This window comes from Miscanthus floridulus, chromosome 14 (genome assembly GCF_019320115.1).
Source record: "Miscanthus floridulus cultivar M001 chromosome 14, ASM1932011v1, whole genome shotgun sequence".
In the NCBI taxonomy this organism is placed as follows: domain Eukaryota; kingdom Viridiplantae; phylum Streptophyta; class Magnoliopsida; order Poales; family Poaceae; genus Miscanthus; species Miscanthus floridulus.
Genome location: NC_089593.1, coordinates 72638877 through 72660589, shown reverse-complemented (window position 1 = coordinate 72660589; position 21713 = coordinate 72638877). Strand labels below are relative to the sequence as shown.

At 42.0% G+C, this 21713-nt stretch overlaps 1 protein-coding gene and 1 pseudogene across 1 annotated transcript; both read right to left on the bottom strand.

Moving 5' to 3' along the window:
- Positions 1-8205: 8205 nt before the first annotated feature.
- LOC136504219 (transcription initiation factor TFIID subunit 8-like) lies at positions 8206-12854 on the bottom strand. Its single transcript, XM_066499066.1, has 2 exons — positions 11533-12854; positions 8206-9475 (listed from the first exon to the last, which is right to left on the bottom strand). The coding sequence occupies exon 1, from the start codon at positions 12705-12707 to the stop codon at positions 11616-11618; it is 1092 nt and encodes a 363-aa protein (XP_066355163.1). The 5' UTR covers positions 12708-12854; the 3' UTR covers positions 8206-9475; positions 11533-11615.
- A 904-nt stretch (positions 12855-13758) lies between these two features.
- LOC136504220 (uncharacterized) lies at positions 13759-19721 on the bottom strand (annotated as a pseudogene).
- Between the last annotated feature and the right edge of the window lie 1992 nt (positions 19722-21713).

The window sequence follows — 21713 nt, the reverse complement described above, 5'->3', positions numbered from 1 at the left end:
TAGCACAAAGACAATTAACAAATCATAAACAAATCACAGGACGACAAATACAGGCTGTGCCACATGGCCAGCACGTCGCTGATGTAACTCTAATTTTCAGACACTTGATGTTTACGAAAAGTGGTTTAAAATATGTATGTATGGCAGTTCAATTGAATGGTTTTCATAGCATAAATTAGAGTATCAAATACGCGAAATGTTGAAGTGACATAACTAGAATTAAGGAGAATAGAGAAGGGAATTGTTTGTTTATACGATAAACTTTCTATAGGAAGGAACTAAGATAGGGAAAGTTATGACAGATTCAGAATAGGAGCGAGAAGATAGACTTTTAGGTAATGAGAGAGAAGGTTGATGATTGGATAAAAAAATTACCATCTAAAATGTGGATATAGTTTTTATGTGTAATATCTACATCAATTGAAAGGTATGAAAACTATGGTCCCGTTCACTTCGTTGAAAAAACAAGCGAGACACTGTTCCGACTGATTTGTTGTGAGAGGAAAATACTATTTCGACTGAAAAAAAAAACAAGCTAAAAAAGACAAATTAGAAGAGAAATGAACATGGCCTATATCATGGTTTTATGGTTGGGACTATCCTTATATCTCCTAGTGAGTTCTAATAAAACAAGATAAGGATAAAAAGGCTGACATGTAATCTTAGTAACTATATACTCACTCCGTCCCTAAATGTCTATCGTTTTCGTTTTTTGAGAAATAATTTTGACTAAATATATATTAAAAAATATTAATATTTATAATACATAATTAGTATCATTGGATAGATATTTGAATATATTTTTTAATAAATTTATTTGGAGATAAAAATATTGCACGCATTTTCTATAAATTGAGTTAAAAGTTATTGGCATGCAAATCATTGCGACGAACATTTAGGAACGGAAGCATACAACTCTTCCTTTTGATTGACATTAGTCGACTCGCTTGCGACCGTCGTAAACCCAATAATGCCGCCTCACTAACACTAATAGGGATATGTTGTAGCCTTGATGCTTAATCGATTCCTTTACATATTTGTTTACGCTCGCCTTGTTCTGCATTTGTCAAAAGGCCAATATGAAAGGAACTTCGCAGGAAAACCCCAAAAGCTTGTGTTAATCGTCTTATTTGTTACTTACTCCAAAACTTTAGTCCCTGTCATATTGAATGTTTGGACATATGCATGGAGTATTAAATATAAACGAATTACGAAACTAAATACACATATTGAGACTAATTTGCGACACGGATTTTTTAAGCCTAATTAGTCTATGATTTGACAATGTAGTGCTACAGTAAATATGTGTTAATAACAGATTAATTATGCCTTAATAAATTCGTCTCGCGGATTATCAAGGACTTGTCTAATTTGTATTATTACTGATACCTCTAAATTTTAGCATCTGGATTTAAACAAGCAAGCACCCCAAAAGTCAACCAGAACAAGACGGCTCTAAAGCATTTGGCGCCTACTGTTTGACCCGAACAAGTGCGTGCTGAGAAATTCAGCAGTGTCGTCGGTCGAAAACTACCGTGTCATCCAACCAAGACCGTGTCCGTGTCCGTGGCTGACCAATCACGACGATCGGAGGAATCCGGAGCTGCAGTCACATGCGGCTATTCAATTCGCGCCGACGCTGGCTGGCACTGGCAGTGGCAGACATGACACTCTCTCTACCGGCCTGTTCGCCGCGGTCGCCGCCGTGCCGAATGCAATGGCAGCTCTCGAACAAGACTAAAGTTTAAGATGCAGATATTTAGATACTAATTAAAAGAATTAAATATAAGTCTAATTATGCTTAATAGATTCGTATCATAAATTAGTATGAAACAATGTAATTAGTTTTATAATTAATTTATGTTTAATACTTCAAATTAGTGTTAAATATTTAATGTGATATGGACTAAATTTTAGTAGAGAGAACCGATCATCCCCTCAACATCATTAATGAGGCAGAAGCTCGACATCAGCATGTCACCAGGCTACATGCCTACTCACTTCGTCCCATAAACTGCACTCCTAATTTAATTTACTTATGTACTTCTATGCTAAGTGGTATTTGTCGTCCCTCCTAAATTTTAGTGGTTGTCATATCGAATGTTTGAACATATGCATGGAGTATTAAATATAGACAAATTACAAAACTAATTACATAGTTTACGACTAATTTACGAGACGAATTTTTTAAGTCTAATTAGCCATGATTTGACAATGTGGTACTACAGTAACATGTGCTAATGACGGGTTACTTAGGCTTAAAAAATTCGTTTCGTGGAGTACTGACGGATTATGTAATTTATTTTTTTATTAGTATCGAATACCCCATGTAACATCCTTCCGACACACCTCCTAAATTCCAAACATCATCTAAGCTTAGCTAGTTCGATTTCTAGTGAATTTCACTGGAAAACGACTGTGCTCCGATTTTAATTTTGTTATTACACTGAGATTAAAGTTTTGTAAGAAAAAAGATTCTGCTCATACGCAAGTTCAAACCAAACCGCGACAGTTTCCATTTGCTTTGTTTTTTTTTTCCTATCTTGTCGTTTGGACAGTTTGTTGTTCCTTGGTTGAATTGCCAACGTTATATCATAAATTTCGACTTGGTCGGCGATGATGTGGATTAAGGAAGGAATGAATGAATGAGTGACTGTGATATATGAGGGGCTTACATACGTCACTTTCATTGCGCCTGACCAAACCTTTTTATTTATATATATACATACCAGGCCTAGCCCTACCTACATACAAAATCACTGTTAGGAGAGGCACATCTACATGCAACACAACCTGATAAAAGGAAAAAAAAAAACATCATGTGATTAATTGCTGAAAGGATTACTATTTGTTTATGGATCGGAGGACATTTCATTGGCAAATGCCAACTCAATCACAAAAGTTGCTCAAAGATTTGGTGAAGTTGCTCAAAGATTTGGTGTCACCACATCCAGTAGTGGTCACATATTCTCCTCATCCCTGTTCGTTTCGGAAAAATAAAACAATATTAGTTATATTTTACCTAACAATAATTTCAGTTGTAAAATATGTTCCTTTCTTCTAACTTTTCCTCCAATTGAGAGGATGAACATGACTAAACAATAACATGAAATCGCGTATTGTGGTAGTATTGTCAATCCTCGTTGACACTCTAAGAGTAAACAGCAAACGGAAAAGAGAGAGGTTGGAAAGATTCAAGAAAGGTGGGGATTTCTATCGTCTCCGGTTCAACCCAAAATCCAAACGGCAGCAAACGTGTTTGTCATCATTAGGAAGCCGCATTTTCTTTTTACACATATGATACGAGATACTATAAATTATTGCTTCTACTCCCTCATATTTTGCTATATTTGTTCATGGCCTCAGGAGGGTTCATTGCATAATGTTTGTTCATTGATATATATAGTCTAGAGTGTATGTATTGCCATATGTTCACTCACTGGTCACTGCCCTCAATTAAATGCCTTGAAAGAATAATAAAATGGATATCTTACTTATTTAATAGGGTCTTGATGATCATTTCATATTAATTATTACTCCTTCTGTTCCCAAAAAAAAATTATTACAGATTTGTACCGATTTAAGTTATCCTAAGTTGACTAAGACTCTGTTCACTTGAGCTTATAAGCCACAATCAACCCTACTTTATTTTTCTCTCATAATAAATCAACCACAGCAGCAATAAGTCCTGTCGAACAGTCCCTAAGTTTATAGAGAATGGTATTATTAGCATTTAGGACCCCGAATAAAAAATTAAATATGTTTCATGACTTATGTATCATAAATGATGATATTCTTTTTGTATAAACTTTGTCACTTCAAGTGTATCCAAAATGATACTAGGAAAGAAATATGATATTATGCTTGGTCAATCCTAGTTGACGCCAAAAAAGTCGTAAAGACCAACAGAAAGATATAGGTTAGAAAAATTCAAAAGGGGGAGAATATCATTATTTCAGGTCCACCCAAAATACAACCTGCAAGATTCTGCGCCTGCTTTTTCTCTATTGGTTTTCAGATACCATATATTAAATCATTGCTTCTGCTAAATAATTGAAGAAGAGTACTTCTGCACTTGCTAGTGGATATCTGTCTGATACACATGCCCCCATTGCGTGTTCTTAGGTAGCAAGATAAGAAGAAATTTCGTGCCTCGTTCGCTTGGCTGATAAGTCATGACTGAAAGTACTGTTGGTTGATTTGTTGTGAGAGAAAAATAATATTCGTTAATTAAAAAAATACGACTTATAAAGTCCGTCTACACTGACACACGATCTGCATATTTAATTATCTTGTTGCAATATGTTGGTTGATTTTCGGCAAACATCAGTCACATACGAATCCGTGCATGAGTGTATACCTTTTTGGAGATTGTGGTGGCAAATGCATCTTTTTCCCATACGTCTCATGCTGGCGCTAACATCCTGACGCTCCCCGTACAGCAAGTCAACAAGCGCCTAGCAAGTCGAACTTGTGAGGGAGCGCACCAGCAGCAGTGGTCACACGCCGCTATGCAATAGTCGATCTACTTTTGAAATATCTAGGTGTAATAGTTGTAATATACAAAAGAAGACGGATGAAACACTAACAAAGCGTATGAAACACATGCGAAAACGCCTGAAAAATATTTGAAAACCATTGCAAACATATGTCACATCCAGATGAAACACTTGCAAACATACGTATGAAACATCTGAAAACACTTGAAACATATGCTTACAACATGTATGTATATACAATATCTATATCTGTTTTTGCAACATCCAGACAAAACACTTGCAACATTCATCTGGAATAGATGAAATATTTGGAACATACACTTGAAATTTATGTGTATAGCCATTACAACATGTGCAACATCCTGATCTACTTTTACAACATCGATATACAACACTTGCAACATACTTCGGAAACATCTGGAACACTTGAAATATATTATTGCAACATGCGTTTTCAGCGTAGCATCTGCTTCTGCTCGGAGGAATGGAGGCTTGTCGACGTGGAGCTCGACGCCGGCACAGAGCTCGAAGCCGCGGAGTGGCGCGGAGGTCGCTGGTGTGGAGCCCATTGGCGGCACGGACCTCGGTAGGGGCAAGGGCAGGGGTAGGCGGATGAAGCACGGCCGCGACGGGAGGCGCAAGTCCGGGAGCGAGCGCCTAGCGCGTCGGACTCGCCATGTGTTGCGCGAGCGGGCGGGGGTGCAAGCGGGGGCGGCGCGGGTTAGGACGGGATCCGTCCGTCCGGACGCACGCACTATAAGGAGCGTTTTCCATTTTCCAATGTAATCTTCTGCGCGCTAAAGGTAGAAAACGGCTTGACCAACTTGAAAGATTAGTTGAGGCAGTTGTTGAAATAACAGAAATGGAACTTGTTTGTTTAATTTGGCCTTGTATGGGAAAACCAACCAAACCGAGATATCTCCACGGAAATGTTTGCTTCCTTCTTTCTCTTCTTCTACTCCTATATATACAATGACTTCGGATAACACCATTGGAAATTATGGCACTCGCAGACATATTTTTTGTGACCTTTTATTTTGTTTTATTTATTTATTTGCGAGAATTGGCACTCACAGACATGTGCATAGGCATTTTTCGTGTTATCAAGTAGAAATAAATGAATCTCTCGAGTACAAAAAAAAGTCAATCTTGATAGTACCATTTCCCACACGATACAATACCCTGCTTGTTTTTTTTTTCAAAAAAAATCTATCTTTGTCCAACTTTTCTATATAAAAAACATCAATTTATGCAATATCAAATATAGTGTAATTAAATCCACCATGAAATTTTGCCAATTATTTGGTACTGTAGACATTAATAAATTTCCATAAACTTTATCAAAGTTAGAGCAGCTTAGCTCAGGCTAAAATTATATATATATATATAAACACTTCCGTTTTAGAATGGAGGAAATATAAGATTATGGCTCATATATACTAGTAGAATATAAAAGACGATTGATCCTCCAAAATGCGCCCGAACAAGAGAGCGGCCAGGTTTGAACGAGAACGTGCAAAAGTGAGAGATCCACCACTCCCAGTCCATGCATGGACGGCATATATGCCGATCGATCCACATCAGATCCGACCCACTGTATATATGCACTCGTGCATGTTCATGGTAGTGGCTGCCTCGTCGTCCATGGATCCCACCCACATCTGCAAGTTGCAAGAGGCTGGCTGGCTGGCTGGTCAACAAAATCGTCTCCGAGTTGGCAGCCGCGCGCACCGGCCCATCGCACCCGCATTTCCATTTGGCGCCGCATGGCCCGCGTGCGTGCCTGGCTCCTCCTGCCTGGTGCTCACTCTATGGCTACTTTCGCTTCCCTAAAAGGCCATAGCTGAAAATATTCTTTTACTAAAAACAGTACGGCAATGTCGGCATCGGCACAGTTGTGGTTACTGCTAACACCACTCACTGCTGCTCCTGAGAATTATTCAGACCTACTAGCTGGGGATCTCATTCTCGTGGCCGGCTGCCGGGCCCTGTTTAGTTCCACTTCATTTTGTTAAATTTTTTTAAGATTTTCTGTCACATCGAATTTTTGACGCATGTATGAAGCATTAAATATAAATAAAAAATAAAACTAATTACACAGTTTAAACGAAATCTACAAGACGAATCTTTTAAATCTAATTAGACTATGATTAGACACTAATTGCCAAATAACAACGAAAAGCGCTACAGTTGCATTTTGCCAAAAATTTTGCATCTAAACTGGCCCAAGTGCCGACTAACGGTGATGTGATGCATGCCTGTCTAGCTAGCTAGCTTAGGTTCATGGTGGCTGTTGCTGTTAGAAACTCCGGCGTCTTTTTAGCAGTACTGGTCACGGTCTCCTTTCCCAACAAATTTCGTTAGGCTTTTTTTTTCTTGACCCGCTATATATCCGCATTTCCTTTCTACGACTCCATCTGCCCTCAAAGTACGTAGGATTGACGCGGTAGCGTACATGTGCTCAGATCATATATGAGAATAAGATTTTGTATATATACTATACACTCTGATGCGATTTTTAGAAATATATACTCTGTAACACAATCTGGTGGTCCCCGGCCCTATCTATCTTGTATACGTGTATCACTTCGACACAAGTACAAATATTTGCATGTCTATATTTGGTCTCCAAACAAGTACCAAACCCAACCATTTTATTTTATATATATAGTGCTTGCAGAATAAGAAAACAAAGTCTCGGCTGCAAAGACCATATATGAATAGATACTCGTACAGAGAATGATTCTCGTTGACTTGTCCTCATCTATGACTTTGACCTCTCCACAGCGACAGCAGTACGGCTCTGGTAACCGGATCAGGGGATTATTAAGAGCTGAAGAACAAGGAGAAGCAAACAAGAATTAGCAGGTGGACAGGGATAATTTGCAGTTGGATTTATTATTGGAAACGAGGTAGCGGTAGGGATTTTCGCGGGGATGGGATGGGCTGCTGGTTTAATCAGAGTGTTTGACTGTGCTCGCCACTTGAGAGTCGAGACATGGTTGTGGGTGAGTGTGCTCTGCTCTGGTCGATGGTGTGCGTGAAGTGAAATAGTGCCCGTGCACCTGAATCGAAGTATGCATTGGGTGCCTGTGCCACTTCCATCGCTGCCGGCTGCCGGATGCCCTGACCTGAGCCACCAAATTATTCGCTGCGTCGTCCAGGCAGATCTGTACTGGACCTATTCGACAGACCCGTGAGCAGGGACGAAAATAGATCGGACACGGACGAATATCACTGATATTATATATTTCTGTTCGAATTCGGATTCGAATATGGATAATGTCAACCATACCGGATAAGATATAAATGGATATCGACATCATAAATATGCGATTTGAGTATTCGGATATGGATACGGATGTTGAATATTCGGACTCGAATACGAACAGATTTAAATTTAAACTCATCTAAATGAATTCGGTTTCGAATACGATCAAAAATATCCGTATCGTTTTTAAATACGGTCGAAAATATCCGTATCGTTTTCACCGCTAACTGTGAGGATTGAGGTGGTGGTAGAAGCAGCTGCTGCACAAGTACATCACGGAAGTGGACTGCCGTGGGTGTTTGTTTGTTCAGGCTGCAAAGATAACAGTGAAAATGCAGGGGATAAGGGTGGCGGCAAGAGACCACCAAGATATGAGCTGCTGCTCTTCTCATGCATGTTCACGACACACAAGGAGGCTTCGTTTCGCTGAAAAAATAAGTCGAAATATTGCTCCGGCTAATTTATTATAAGAGAAAAACATTGTTCCGGCTGAAAAAACAAGCTGAAAAATACAAATTATAAGACAAGCGAACAGGACTATATGTTTACAGTATATACCACAACGGTATTTCAGACATTTCTATCTTTTCTGTTTTTTTTATAAGGTATTTCAGACATTTCACCAGTATATACCACGACGCATATGTAGAAGGAAGCAGAAGCCTCTTGAACCACTCAATAGCCCAATACGGCGGCCGATGAAACAGAAGACAACCTTGCAAGCAAGGCCGCCTAGTTGATCCAGTCTGGGCTTTCCTGGTCCCTGCAAAACACGCCGCATGCTTGGCAAAATCGAGGAACCACCCTGTGTTCAATGATCAAGACCAGTTTACGCACAGCCAGACAAGTGGACAAGATCCCAGATACACATCAGGATGCTGCCTTCCAAGATCTTCACACAAACAGCTACGGAAATGCACAAGCCCCAGCCCCATAAACACATTTCTGCATTGACTGCTACGTGCTACCTCTCAGGATCTTCACAGTTCACACAAATGCACAAGCTCCGGACACATTCCAACATGCTTCCTCCTAAAATAAAATCTTCACAAGTTCAATCTGGGATACTCACTCAAGTTAGATTGGGGGAAAAGACGAAAGAATCATATGGTACACTGTTATTACAATCCCAGTCTCCAACTATAAAGCACTACATCAACTCACTAATGACATGAACTGACCAACTAGAATCAATCAATCAATCCTCATAATCGAGTCCTTCACCAGGTATCTGGAAAGCATTTTTGTCCCAAACACAGCTGCGGTGTGGGGGGCCATACTGCACTATTAGGCCAACTTACTGCATACTGAAGCTGGCTGTTGATAGTAACCCACTAGATCCATCAATCCTGTCTATGACGAGTCTTGGTAAGAACAATCAGGTTAGCTTTTGTACAGACATCTCTCTCCAATTCTACCAGGGAATACAGCTACAAAAACTAACTCGGGAGCATCATTCTTTTGGATGCCAGGTCTGGGGACAAGAACCACGGCCTCACAAATCAGCTCCGTTTGAACCAACCCACTTACAGCTAAAGGTGAAATGCCGGCGGAACCAAGTTCAATGCGGTGAGATGGTGGAACTTCAGTTACAGCGCTGCAGAATTTATCAGCGCTTGGTGATTCAAGGAAAATGCTAGGTGGAGGAGGGAGAGCCTGGTTGCAGGTTAAGCTTCTGAGGAAGGTTGTATCACGGACACATGGCCTGCAGAAATCACCAAACCTCAAGTCAGATTAATAATTTATTTTGACATGCTGATGGGAATGTTTGGTTTGGAGAATCAATCCATTCTATATAAGGTGATGCATCATGAATCCATCCCTCAAATTTAATGGAATGACTTCATTCCTCATATTAGTACAGAATGATGATGCATTAACTCATTTCATTCCACAAACCAAACAAAATTAAGGAGTGAGATGATGATGGACTACCTCATTCCACAAACCAAACACCCAATAAATCGATAAATCCCATATATTTAAAAAAATAGAATGTCATTAAGGAATAAATAATTCCTACTAGAACCTAGATCCATTCAGTAAAGTAAACTTCATGGTTTGGACTCTGAACACGTGAAAAAGCAATAACAGTAGGATGGTGCATTGATTCGCCATGCCTAACTATTACTAGATCTGTGGTGAACTGCTCAACTTTGGGCTTCTTAACTGCTGCATGCGGGACTATGGGACTACTAAATGCTGCTTTCAAAAGCATGGCACCCATGTAAATGTAGTTGTCACTTGCCAGGTAGCCAGTGATCAATACGAGTTACTTTTGTTTCAGAGAGAATTCCACTTTTAAGGAACGATGCTACATTAGCTATATATTATCTTGTCTTTGTTGTATTATTCTCATAAGTTTACAAACCAGTATAGAAGTGCATAGCACTATGTAACTATATGTTTGGAAACACCCTTAAGGCATTCTGCATCTCAACTGATAGCATGCAAAGAATCCTGCATACCTTTAAGAGGCAGCAAAAAAACACAATAGAGAATCATGTGGTGGCATATTATTTTCCATCCCATCTTATTAAACTACAACTCGTTTCTGTTATAACAAAAGAAAAGATACCTATGTCACGGTATGGCTTACAAAATATGGTAACCAAAGTACCAAACCCTAACCCATATCGTGTTTCTGTTATTTGGAAAACATGGTAACCAAACCCTAAACAAGGTAACCAAAGCCTAAAGTAGGCATGTTCATCGATTGAAGTTATCATATCTACCAGAGCAACATATGAAGACATGATGCAGTTTTGAACTGCTCAACAAGGGATAATATGTAGGGTAAAGAAGTGAATCTAGTTACAAGCATGCCAAAGGACATAGGCAAGGAGATATCCTCTTGTGTGTACTACTTTACAAGCAAAATCCTGGCCGTGTTGTCATATCTTCAGCATACTATAAACACTCTAATACAGTCCTAGGCTAGTCAGGATAGCCATAATACCAAACTTCAAGAATTCCTTTTTTAGACTGATAGTCTAATCCAAGTAGTTGGTTAACCAATACATATCCAGATTAAATTCCTTTTTTCCAGAATTCCTTTTTTAGACTGATAACAGAATTCCTGTTTGGATGCATAGGGCTAATTGTTAGCCAGCTAATTTTCAGCTCCAGCCCATCCAAACAGGGGGTTAATAAGTGGGCTAATTTTTTTAGCGATGACTCCAACTGGTTGTTAACCAACTAGCTAGTCAGCCCCAACTAATTTGGGCTAATTTTTAGCCCCACCTAATAACTAGCCCTAGATGATCCAAATAGGCCCATAAATTAGAATATCCTCCTCACATTACACATTATGAAATAGTGAATGCATGCAGTACAATCTGTACTCTCTTGAATGGAACACATTGGGGCACATAAGCATGCTTCATTATTGCTCAAAGTAGCTCAATTGCTAATAATACTGAGCAGAGCAAGCCTACCTAAAAGATACTAAGTATTAACATCCCAGATTTTCTAACATCCCAGATTTTCTACCATCCAAGACTAGTCAAAGTGGGTAAAGCTAACAAATAGATGCATAGATATTTTTGTAAGAGCTCTGTGTCATTGTCCTACATGAGCCAAAAAAAAAATCAATACAAATATACACTAACACATAGCTCAGCTAAAATTGGCAAATCGTTCCACCACTTTGATGCACACAACCAAAGAATTTTTCAACTACATGGGTTTTGTTCATAGGCCTATAGAGCATTTGACACCCTGGACCAATGATTTACCACAAGATAAATGTTTACAACGTACCTCAAGATTCCGGAAACTGAAGTTCCACAATTACACCATGATGCAACTCCACTCTGGGTATCGCACTTCCTCCACAAAGAACTTTAGAGCTGAGGAAGTTCTTGTGGGTTCTCCATTGATGCCCTTAATATCATGCCCGCCCTCCGCTTCTTGTCATCCTTTGCTTCCTCTTTCAAGAAGGAAGGATCTTCCCTCAGGTCCAGGGCTCTTGAATTCAGAGCTGATGCTAATGGCTTCTTTTCAAATCCAAGCTTAAGATGCACCGGAGCCCTCTCTTTTGGAACAATGCTCCTTTGATTTTGATCCAACCCTGCCCCGGCATCAATCTCCCTGATGGTTCTAGCTTGGATAGCTGGCGCAAATGCCTCAAGGACAGAGAGTTTCTTCTTTTCAGGAGGCATATCAACCTCAGATACATCCTTCTCTCCAGGCGGCAATGCTGGCTCAAGAAATGGGTTCCTCTTTGTCCCAGCTGCCTGTATCTCCTTCCCCTTCTCTGCGCTATCCTGCACCACCGCAACCGCTGGACGAAACCCATCCGCGCCTGCCATAGCCAGCCTTCTCTGCAAGCTGAGCAGGGACTTCTCCGCCTTCCTCCGTTGCCGCGCCTGCTCCACCTTGTCCACCCTGTCCTTGGTCGCCGGCGGCTCAACCCACACCTCCGTGCTCACATAGGTGTGCGGATCCGGGAACGCAGGCAGCCACTCCGGCACGTTCCTCATCCCAGCCTCCCTCCCCTCCACCTCCACCGCCGGGCTGGCAGAGGGCTGCGGCTGCACGCGCTGGACTGGGAACCTAGGCAGCGGCCGCGCGAACGGCACCTCGTCCTTGGAGTCGACGAACGCCATGAGGTCCCTGACGACGCCGGAGCCGACGAGGCAGCGGCCCGTGGCCACGGCGCCCGCGAAGCCGTCCGTGTCGTTGCCGACCTCCTCGAGCGCCTGGATGACGTCGAGCTCGTTGGCGAGCGCTCGGCCGGCGAGGTTGGCGTGGAAGGCGGCGGACCGGCCCAGGTGGGTGATGTAGCGCAGGAGGACGTCGACGACCGCGTCCACCGCGGAGCGGTGCGCGCAGTCGAACCCCGCGGCCTCCAGCGCCTGCGCCACCGCGGCACGCGCCACCGCCCGCCCGAACTCGTCCCCGCTGCCGCTCCCGCCGCCGCCGCCTCCGCTCATATCTCCGCCGCTTCTCCTCCCCCCGCTTTCCAGGCACTCATGCCGCCGAGGCGCCGAGCAGCTCGCCGGCGCGGGGTCACAGATCCGGACGGCGCTAGGGTTCAGATCCCTCCGGCCGAATCGAGCTCCCCAAGCTCGCAGCGCTCTCGCTCCCGGCTGGCCGGCTGGGTGATTCGAGCAGGAATTCAAATTCAACCTCCAAATGGTTGATTGGAATTCGAGGCGAGGCGAGCGCGCGGTAGATTGGGCGGGAAACCGAGGGGATGCTGCTGGGGTGGGTAGGCGGGGGAGAGACGGGGAGGCGAAGGGGAGATGGTGGTGGCCGGGGGGCAGGTCTCATCTTTTATAGAGGCGGCGGCGGTGGCGGTGGGTGGGCTGGAGTGGATTCGCGTGTGCGCCAGGCGGGGTGCGCGGAGCAAGGAGGGCGCACGCATACGTGGCCATTCGATTGGACGCGCCACTCGCGTTGTGGACTTTTTCCAACGTGGGCTTTTTTAGATTGCAAGTTTTTTTACTTTTTTTTTATCACATTAAATTTTTAGATATATATATATGGAGTATTAAATATAGATAAAAAAAAACTAATTATACAATTTGAATGTAAATTACGAGAAGTTAGACCATAATTAGATAATAATTGTCAAATACAAACAAAAAATACTACAATATCAAATACTAATTTCTAACCGAGGATCCTTTCGTTTTACACCATCCGGAATTATTGGCCAGGCCCAGCGGTCCAGATCAGAATCAGGACAATATATATATATATAACTCCTAAAAATTTTCACCCCAAACTATCCCATCGAATCTTGCGGCACATGCATAAAATATTAAATATAGACGAAAAAAAACTAATTGCACAGTTTGATTAAAAATCGAGACGAATGTTTTAAGAATAATTAGTCCATAATTAGCCATAAGTGTTACAGTACTAACATACTCTAATGATGGATTAATTAGGCTTAATAAATTCATCTCGCAGTTTCCAGACGAGCTATGTAATTAGTTTTTTTATTAGTATTCGAAAACACTTTCCGACATCCCGAAACATCCGACCAAAAAACTTTTATTTTGCGAACTAAACACAGCCTCAGAGGCTAAGCCTGAGAGAGACAGGGACAACGGATAGTAGCATACTAGCATGTGTGAATTGTGATGGTCCGTGACAACAAACAATGATGCTCCATCCAACAAATAAGCTCTACAGAACCAAACCAGGTGCGGCTAAAACGTGTTCATGGCTGATTGGTGAGAAATGGCTGGCGTGTGGCCTGCAGAGCTTCGACGCCATTGGAGAAGCTGGACTCTGGTGAACGCGCCATTGCAGAAACGTGTTCATCAGCTTCCTCCCGGGGGCTGTAAACTGTTAATGGACATGCTACCCACAGCGTGCTGTCATTGGCTCATTGCATATGCTGGTGAATCTGCACGCTGCCTGCTGATGCCTGGTTCGCGGCTCTGTTGCTGCCGAAGTTCTGCCGGTTCGACTCCCTCGCTATCCTTGATCCAAACTGCGTAAAAGTATTGGATGGAAGTGGTATCAGGTGCAAGCTTGTATGCGAAAACTGCTTGTGATGTAGTAATGAAAATGATGCTGGCTATAATTATTATGGCACTAGCATGTATCAGATGTTTAAGCAGAGATGGTGTTGCAACTTTATCGGGGAGTAACTATCCAAGATGCTTTGCCTCTTGTTAGTCAATACTCCTAGATTTTGTTAATAATTGGGTACTTTTTACCACTATTTTTTCAAGGATTTTATTAATTGTTAGGTATTTTTACCAACTAAGGTCAAGTATCTGGTTAGAATATGCACCTGGATCACACGCTTCGGCTGAAGAGCGGCTTCTTGTAGGCCCAGCAGCCTTGCAACCTACATAAATAGGACATGGTGATTGTCATTAGCCAACTATTAAGCATGTAACAAAAAGAACTGCAATCCATCACCAAATCAGCCTTAGATTTCGATATTTCTCAAGGTAATTTTGCAACAGTTGCACTCATTTGCCACCCTGGCAACTGTGTCATTATACAATACCATTCCATCCACACAACTGATGCACTCAGCAAGTATATGTTAATTTGCAATGCAAACTAGCATACAATGCAAAAACTTCTACTCGAAGTAAGGCAATTAGGCAAATTATGTGCAAACCTCAATATCTTCTAGTCACCCTTTCCAACAGGTTCATCAAGTTTAGCAATTTCCCATAATGGAATTTCCAACAAAGTTTTTATCACGTTCTCATCAAGAAATGGGAAACGGGCCTACAGGATGTACAGTAGTACACATTAGAGAGCCAAAAAATAAAGCCATAACTGAAAATACTAGGCATTCAGATTCATAATCCAAGGAAAGACAGCTTACCTCCTTGCCATGATCAGATATGCACCTATCATCTCTTCCCATATTCCTTTTCCATATTCTGTGCACATCTAGTCTTATCTCCTGATCCAATGTGTTCCACCTAAATAGCAGCATAAAAGCTTAATTAATAGGATTCTTACCATTACAGTGCTTGAACAATTTAATTGATATCCATCATACTAAGTACAGCAAATCAAACTGATGTACGGACATACCCTCCAAGCCTATATTTAGTCCGATGTCTACCATAACCAGCACACTGCTCATCAGCCCCAGAACCCACTATAAGGTCTATAGATCTCGACCTGTACTTATAGCGAGCACCGTCTTGCATACGACATGTACTTCCATCCACCCAACCATCCCCACCAGCAGCCAACCAGAGAGCAATACCAATGTTCAAATCCTGTAGAACAGATCGAATGATTCAACTTTGATAACTCTATCATGAGTTACACTCTCTGTTCCAAATTATAGTTCACTTTGGCATTGTCCTATGTCAAACCTCTAACTTTGACCAGGTTTTTAGAAAAAGTATATTAACATCTACAAGTTCAAATAAACACACTTTCAAAAAAATATTCCATGGAGAATTTAATGAAACAATTTTGACAGTACAGATGCTGGTGCATTTTTCTATAAACTTGGTCACAAAACCAAAGTTAACTGAAATTTGGAATGGAGGTGGTAATAGACAAAATTTCAAGTTTATGTTACCATTCCAAAACCCCAAATCCACAAACATGTAAACAGAGTGCAAGTGCACAAACAATATATGTGGCATGTTATCTAATGTTATGTTATGGGGAAGCAATGGAATGAACATATAAGGCTTTAATAAAAGGATACACATCATATAGGTGTTTGAAGGGTGTATGAGTGACATCACATGTTCACTTTCCCCTTTCAAGTCTGTCAAAGCAGTGTCAATCTCAATAAGATGCCATCTGCAATTTAAGAACACAGGGACAATAAAACAACTATTTCAGCTTAAAGTCACAGTGCAACACAACATTTATAAAGGGCGTACCCAGTGCAGAGAGCTCCCGCTCTGCGCGGGGTCTGGGGAAGGGTGTTAGTGGCAAGCCTTACCCTCGCCTGTGCAATACGAGGGGACCGCGACTCGAACCCGGGACCTTACGGTCACAGGTGGTAAGACTCTACCGCTTGCACTAGGCCCACCCTTCCAACACAGCATTTATAGCTAAACTGAAAACTAAAATGAATTACAAACTTGCATGGATAGCCAGAAAAGCATACAAGTAAAGATGCAAGAGTGCATCGTAGCAAAGAACATGAAACATCATAATGGACAAGGAACTCATAAGGGTATAGTAGGAATTTCATTCGCCCAAAAAGGAAATTAGGTGCAGGTATCATCATTCTTCAAGTGCAATTACTATGGAGAATATGAAGATAGGTATGATTAAACAAAATCAAATACATTTAGTGCTAGATCATACAAGCTATTGGGGCTAAGAACACAGCAAGTTCAGAAGCCAAATCACCTCCGGCACAGAGATATCCTCTGAAGCTCCTTCAGTCCTGCTATTGCAGAAATCCTATCAGTGGCAAGCTGCCCATCAAAACTGACATTTAATAAATCAATTGTCCCTGTTGGAAATCTTTATTAGCTTTACTTAAATATTCAAGTTTAGGGATAGAGATGAAGAACATAATCTTCTAGCAGCAAATCTATATAATATATAAGAACTTTGAAAGCTTGAATGCAACAGAGTAAAATTAATAGTCGGGACTTACATTTGGAATCAATGCACTGGTCTAGCAATGCTGCAAGTATCATGGAGTCTAAGCCACCGGAGAAGAGGACTGCTATTGGGGCTGACTCTTCATCCTCAAATTTATTTGTCCACATGAAAGAACTCAGTATAACCTGATGTATACTAGCAAGTAATGGAACATGAAGAAAGATGTAACCATTTTCAGTAAAGAAGGTCCTGATTAATTAATTACGCAGGTGGAGTTGTTAAACGACCATAGGTATTACAGAGCAGCATTAAGAAATTAAAACTTGACATGTATGCCAACCTGAAAGAGTGTGTTCATTTTAGTCCGCAGCAATATAGATTCCCTTAATGCAACCAATACTCTATGTGCTGAATGTACATATCAACATAAACAATATATCAGTATAAGCAACTCTTTGAGACAATTCAATTATGAAATTTCAGTAGTAAATGTTTCATGTACCTGACTGTGTTATGCAATTTGCTTCACATAAACTAGAATCTGACAGGAGATCTGCCTTTGTAATCCCATTATTCGCATTTTCTTCAGCTTCTCTTGAGCTTATGAAGCTCTGAGACAACTGATGGTTCCCTCTGTAAACAGAATTGTTCTCCATGGTAGGAACTGTAAGTTTCCTCTCCCATTTAATCAATTCATTCAATGAAGAAGCCATCCATTTATGTGTGTTAACTTCCACAATCCACCTTTCCTTCATGCGTGCACCATATTTTCCAATGTCTTTCATATGGATGCTGTATATCCCACAAGGAAGCTCTTCCCAGTAGCTAGCTCCAGTATGGTTAGACATGTCACGATCTGACACAAAATCATTTACTATTGGATCTGTAGCAGAGGAAAAGACCACAAACACAAGATTGAATTTGTGAAAACTGAATAAGAGTTATCACTATTTAAAGCATGTAAAGAAACAAAAAACTTAAGCACAGACAAAACCATAGCTTACTGCAAAGATCCACCTGAAAGTTAAGCATATCTTACCAGAGTGATTCTTTGCAAGTGAAGGGGGTGATACTGATGATAATATGAAGTGAGAATCATCAGCTGTGGGCCAATGTACTAAGAGGCTTCTTCTTCCAAATGCATCCCGGCCAAACCAAATCGTATTTGTCTTCATCTGGAAGTTCAAGATGGCTTGGGTGTTAGAAAGATGAACCTCCAACAGATTGCAAAGATCACAATCATAAAAATTACCTGCCTGCCAGTATATCAAAGCCCATGGACCTTTGATTGTGGAAAGGAGTTGCAAAACTGATTTGGCACCACTCCCACAACAAGGACATGTTTTATCTCTACCAAGAGCATGGCAATCACATGAACAACAAGATTCCAGAGAGGTAAAAAGAGCTTGGGTATTGTTCTCATCATCTGCAACCTGAATTCCTCCATATATCTCACCTTAGACGAAATAATTTCATTAATTTGATCAGCATATATGAAGGGGGGGCCTGGTGCAAGCGGTAGAGTCTTACTGCCTGCGACCGGAAGGTCCCGGGTTCGAGTCGCGGTCTCCTCGCATTGCACAGGCGAGGGTAAGGCTTGCCACTAACACCCTTCCCCAGACCCCGCACAGAGCGGGAGCTCTCTGCACTGAGTACGCCCTTTTAATTTGATCAGCATATATCACCACAGGACAATAATTTGTGAAGAAATAAAAAGAAGCAACTTTACATCAAGCTCAAGGGCATTACGACACTTCCAGTGGGGGCCACCAGTGGCTGCGAAACCAGCTTAGCTCCCATAAGATGCAGTGTTGCCCCGATGAAGAACAAATCAGCAACACCAGAGTCACACTGCCTTTACCCTCAACTCCATCATTGCAGCCATCACTAACTGCAACGCACGACAACCTATAAGAAAATACTTAGATTCAACCAAAGTCCTGTGCATATAGAGTCACCACTCACCAACAACCGTGCCATCAGCGAGAAGGCGGCGACTTTCGTAGCCTACACTATCAGGACCTCGCCGGCGCAGGGCCTCCTTCAGCTCATCTGGCAGGCCCTTCCTCTGCAGTTAAGTGAAAGCAGCAAATCAACCTAAGGTGCTAAGGTTTAGTGTATGGCTGGCGTTTAACTGAAGGTTTGGGAGGTTGTGGAGGGTGCAGTAACATACCTCGCGGGAGTGCTGGATCTCCGATGCAGCGGCAGCTGCAGTGGCACAGGGAACGATGACGAGGCGGTCACTGGAGAGGACAAGGGTGATACCACACATCGATGACTTCAAGGTCTTCTTGTCTGTGGAAAGGGGCTAGTGCGCACAACGACTGTATAAAACTTGATGTTTTTGCAGCAAGGACCTCAAGAACAAGAAATTATGTCCTATTTGGTTCTCTAGTCTATGGACTAAAAGTTTTAATCCACTTTAGTCCATGAACTAAAAGTAGACTAAAGTGGTGTTTAGTTTCTTTAATTAAAATAGACTAAAATAGAGAGAGAGCAATTAATGAGAGGCATGGGTGTCCCCAACACTTTTTAGTTCATTTTAGTCCATTTTGCGATACGTGCATTAAGCATTAAATGTAGACGAAAAAAAAACTAATTGTACAGTTTGGTTGGAAATTACGAGACGAACGTTTTGAACCTAATTAGTCCATGATTGAACACTAATTGTCAAATAAAAATAAAAGTACTACAGTAGCCAGATTTCCAAAATTTGCGAACACGCACTCATTAAATCCCCACACAGGAACAAGCCGCAAGCCAATATCTGTTTGATTTTCACGAGAAATAGACAGATATAAGAGGCGGCAGGCAAGCCATACCCGCACTGCACTGACCCTGGCTGACGGTGGCAAGCCGCAGCAGAGATACCGGATGCGGCGCCCTCGACCAGATGGCCGCCGGCGGCGCCCTGGAGCAGATCAACGGCGGCCGGTGACGGGCTGACGGCAGCGGCACCCTCCCTGGAGGCCTGGACAGTTTTTTTTTAGAAACTGGAGGCCTGCGCAAGGCCCAAGCGGGAAAAGCTAGTCGATCTAGGCCGAAGTTCCCCTGCGAGGCCCAGACGGGCTTCCATTGGATTCCTGGTTCGTTGGGGACTTGGGAGCGCCGGGCGCAGGCGAGCGACGGAAATCTTGAGACGGACGCAGCCCGGATCGCCGGATCGGGCCCGTGGGAATATTAGGTGTCCGGCCCTGCCAATCCTGGGCTGGGCGGGAAGCTGCTGTCAGGCGCGGAGTGTCGAGTGAGAGTACAATCAACACTCAAAAATTGTTAGTAGTGAAGCTTAGGTCCTCTTTGGCAGGGCTTCAGCGGCTCTGGCTTCGGTCTGTCGGCCGCCCAGCAGCTAACACCTGTCTACTGTTTACCGGAACCCTTTTTCACTCATCTCCTTTGCTCTCTCACTACACACCCGGAGCTGGAGAAACTCGTTTTTCTGGCTCCACGGCTCCGGCTCTTGTAGGCACCGGCCGACACCCTACTACATGCAGGAGCCGGAGCCCGCCGAAGCCGTGCCAAAGAGGTAATTTCACGAAACAGGTCCCCTACCTCAACTCAATCAAGAACAACTGCAATCTGTTATGCTGTCGGATCCAGTAAACACAAGCATTTGCTATATATGCTAGGCACGTTTTTGACAGCGGTACAAATTTTTATTCACCGTGAAGAATATGCCTTTGTGAAAGGACCGAATAACTCGAGAGGATATGGATTGGACTCTAAAAATTCAAAATTAAAACCTTGCCATAATTAAATCTACTCCATTCACTTGTGTGAAAAGATCAAACTAAAGGTCCATCCTACTTCTACGAATATTGTGTTAGATATTTCACCCTAAACGGTCTCAAATAAAAAAAAATGTTTCAACTACGATCTAGTTCTTTGTCGAGCACTATAACTTCGGTATATTGTGTGTCTTCATATCAGGTCGGTTGAAAATTTTAAAATTTTTATTTCCAAAAATGGAGAACTAAAATGTATATTTAGGTCCATAAATGATCTCAAATAAAAAGGCACAAAATATAAAGTTTTAGATCTCACCCAATTCTACAGCTTCGATATAAAATCCATTTTTTCTTTATTTTGTGTCCTCGCCCCCACCGCCACCCATTTCTTCTTCTTTTTCTTCTTCCACGGTGGAAGACTATCAATGGAAAGAACTCAATCCGGTAATAGGAAATGCCAATTTGGATTGTGATGAGCTCATAAGATTAGAGATTGTCCATTTAGATGTTTTTTTAAGAAATCAGGAGGGGCTGGAGCCCGAACTGTTAGAAGAACAATGCCAAGTCCCAAGCATGGGAGGGAACAAACTTTTATTTGGAAAAAAAAACAGGAGGGGAGCCCTCAAACCCCTATTGTTTACAGAAAAAAAAAACTTGACTTGCATGGGCGATAGTACAGACTTCATTCAAGGAGATCGAAGAACAATTCACTCGAGCAAGATGTTAATTTAGTAGGAAAAAGGTCAGATCCAATTGCTACCGAGCACTTGCATGCTTTCTAATACCACCGCCAATCCAAACTAACAAAGTTGTTAGCTTCAACAAAAAGCTACACTACAAATATGCAGGGAAGGGATAAGGCTCCCAACCTTCAACACACAAGCCATGCTTCACTACACATGCAGGGAAGAGATAAGGCTCCCAATCTTCCCACTGAAAAGTTCCATCCTGAAATGACGCACGATCATGTAACTTTGGTCCCGAGATGACCCACGCCGGGGCCTCCCATCTCCTCTCCACCGCGGGGGTATAAAAACTTAAGGTGCATAGCATATATATATGGAAGAGAGAGAAATAGACGCAATATTTATGGAAAGTCATGTGAGTCTTGTTTAGATTGCAAGTTTTTTCACTCTCTCCATCACATCAAATCTTTGGACACATGCATGGAGTATTAAATGTGATAAAAAATAACTAATT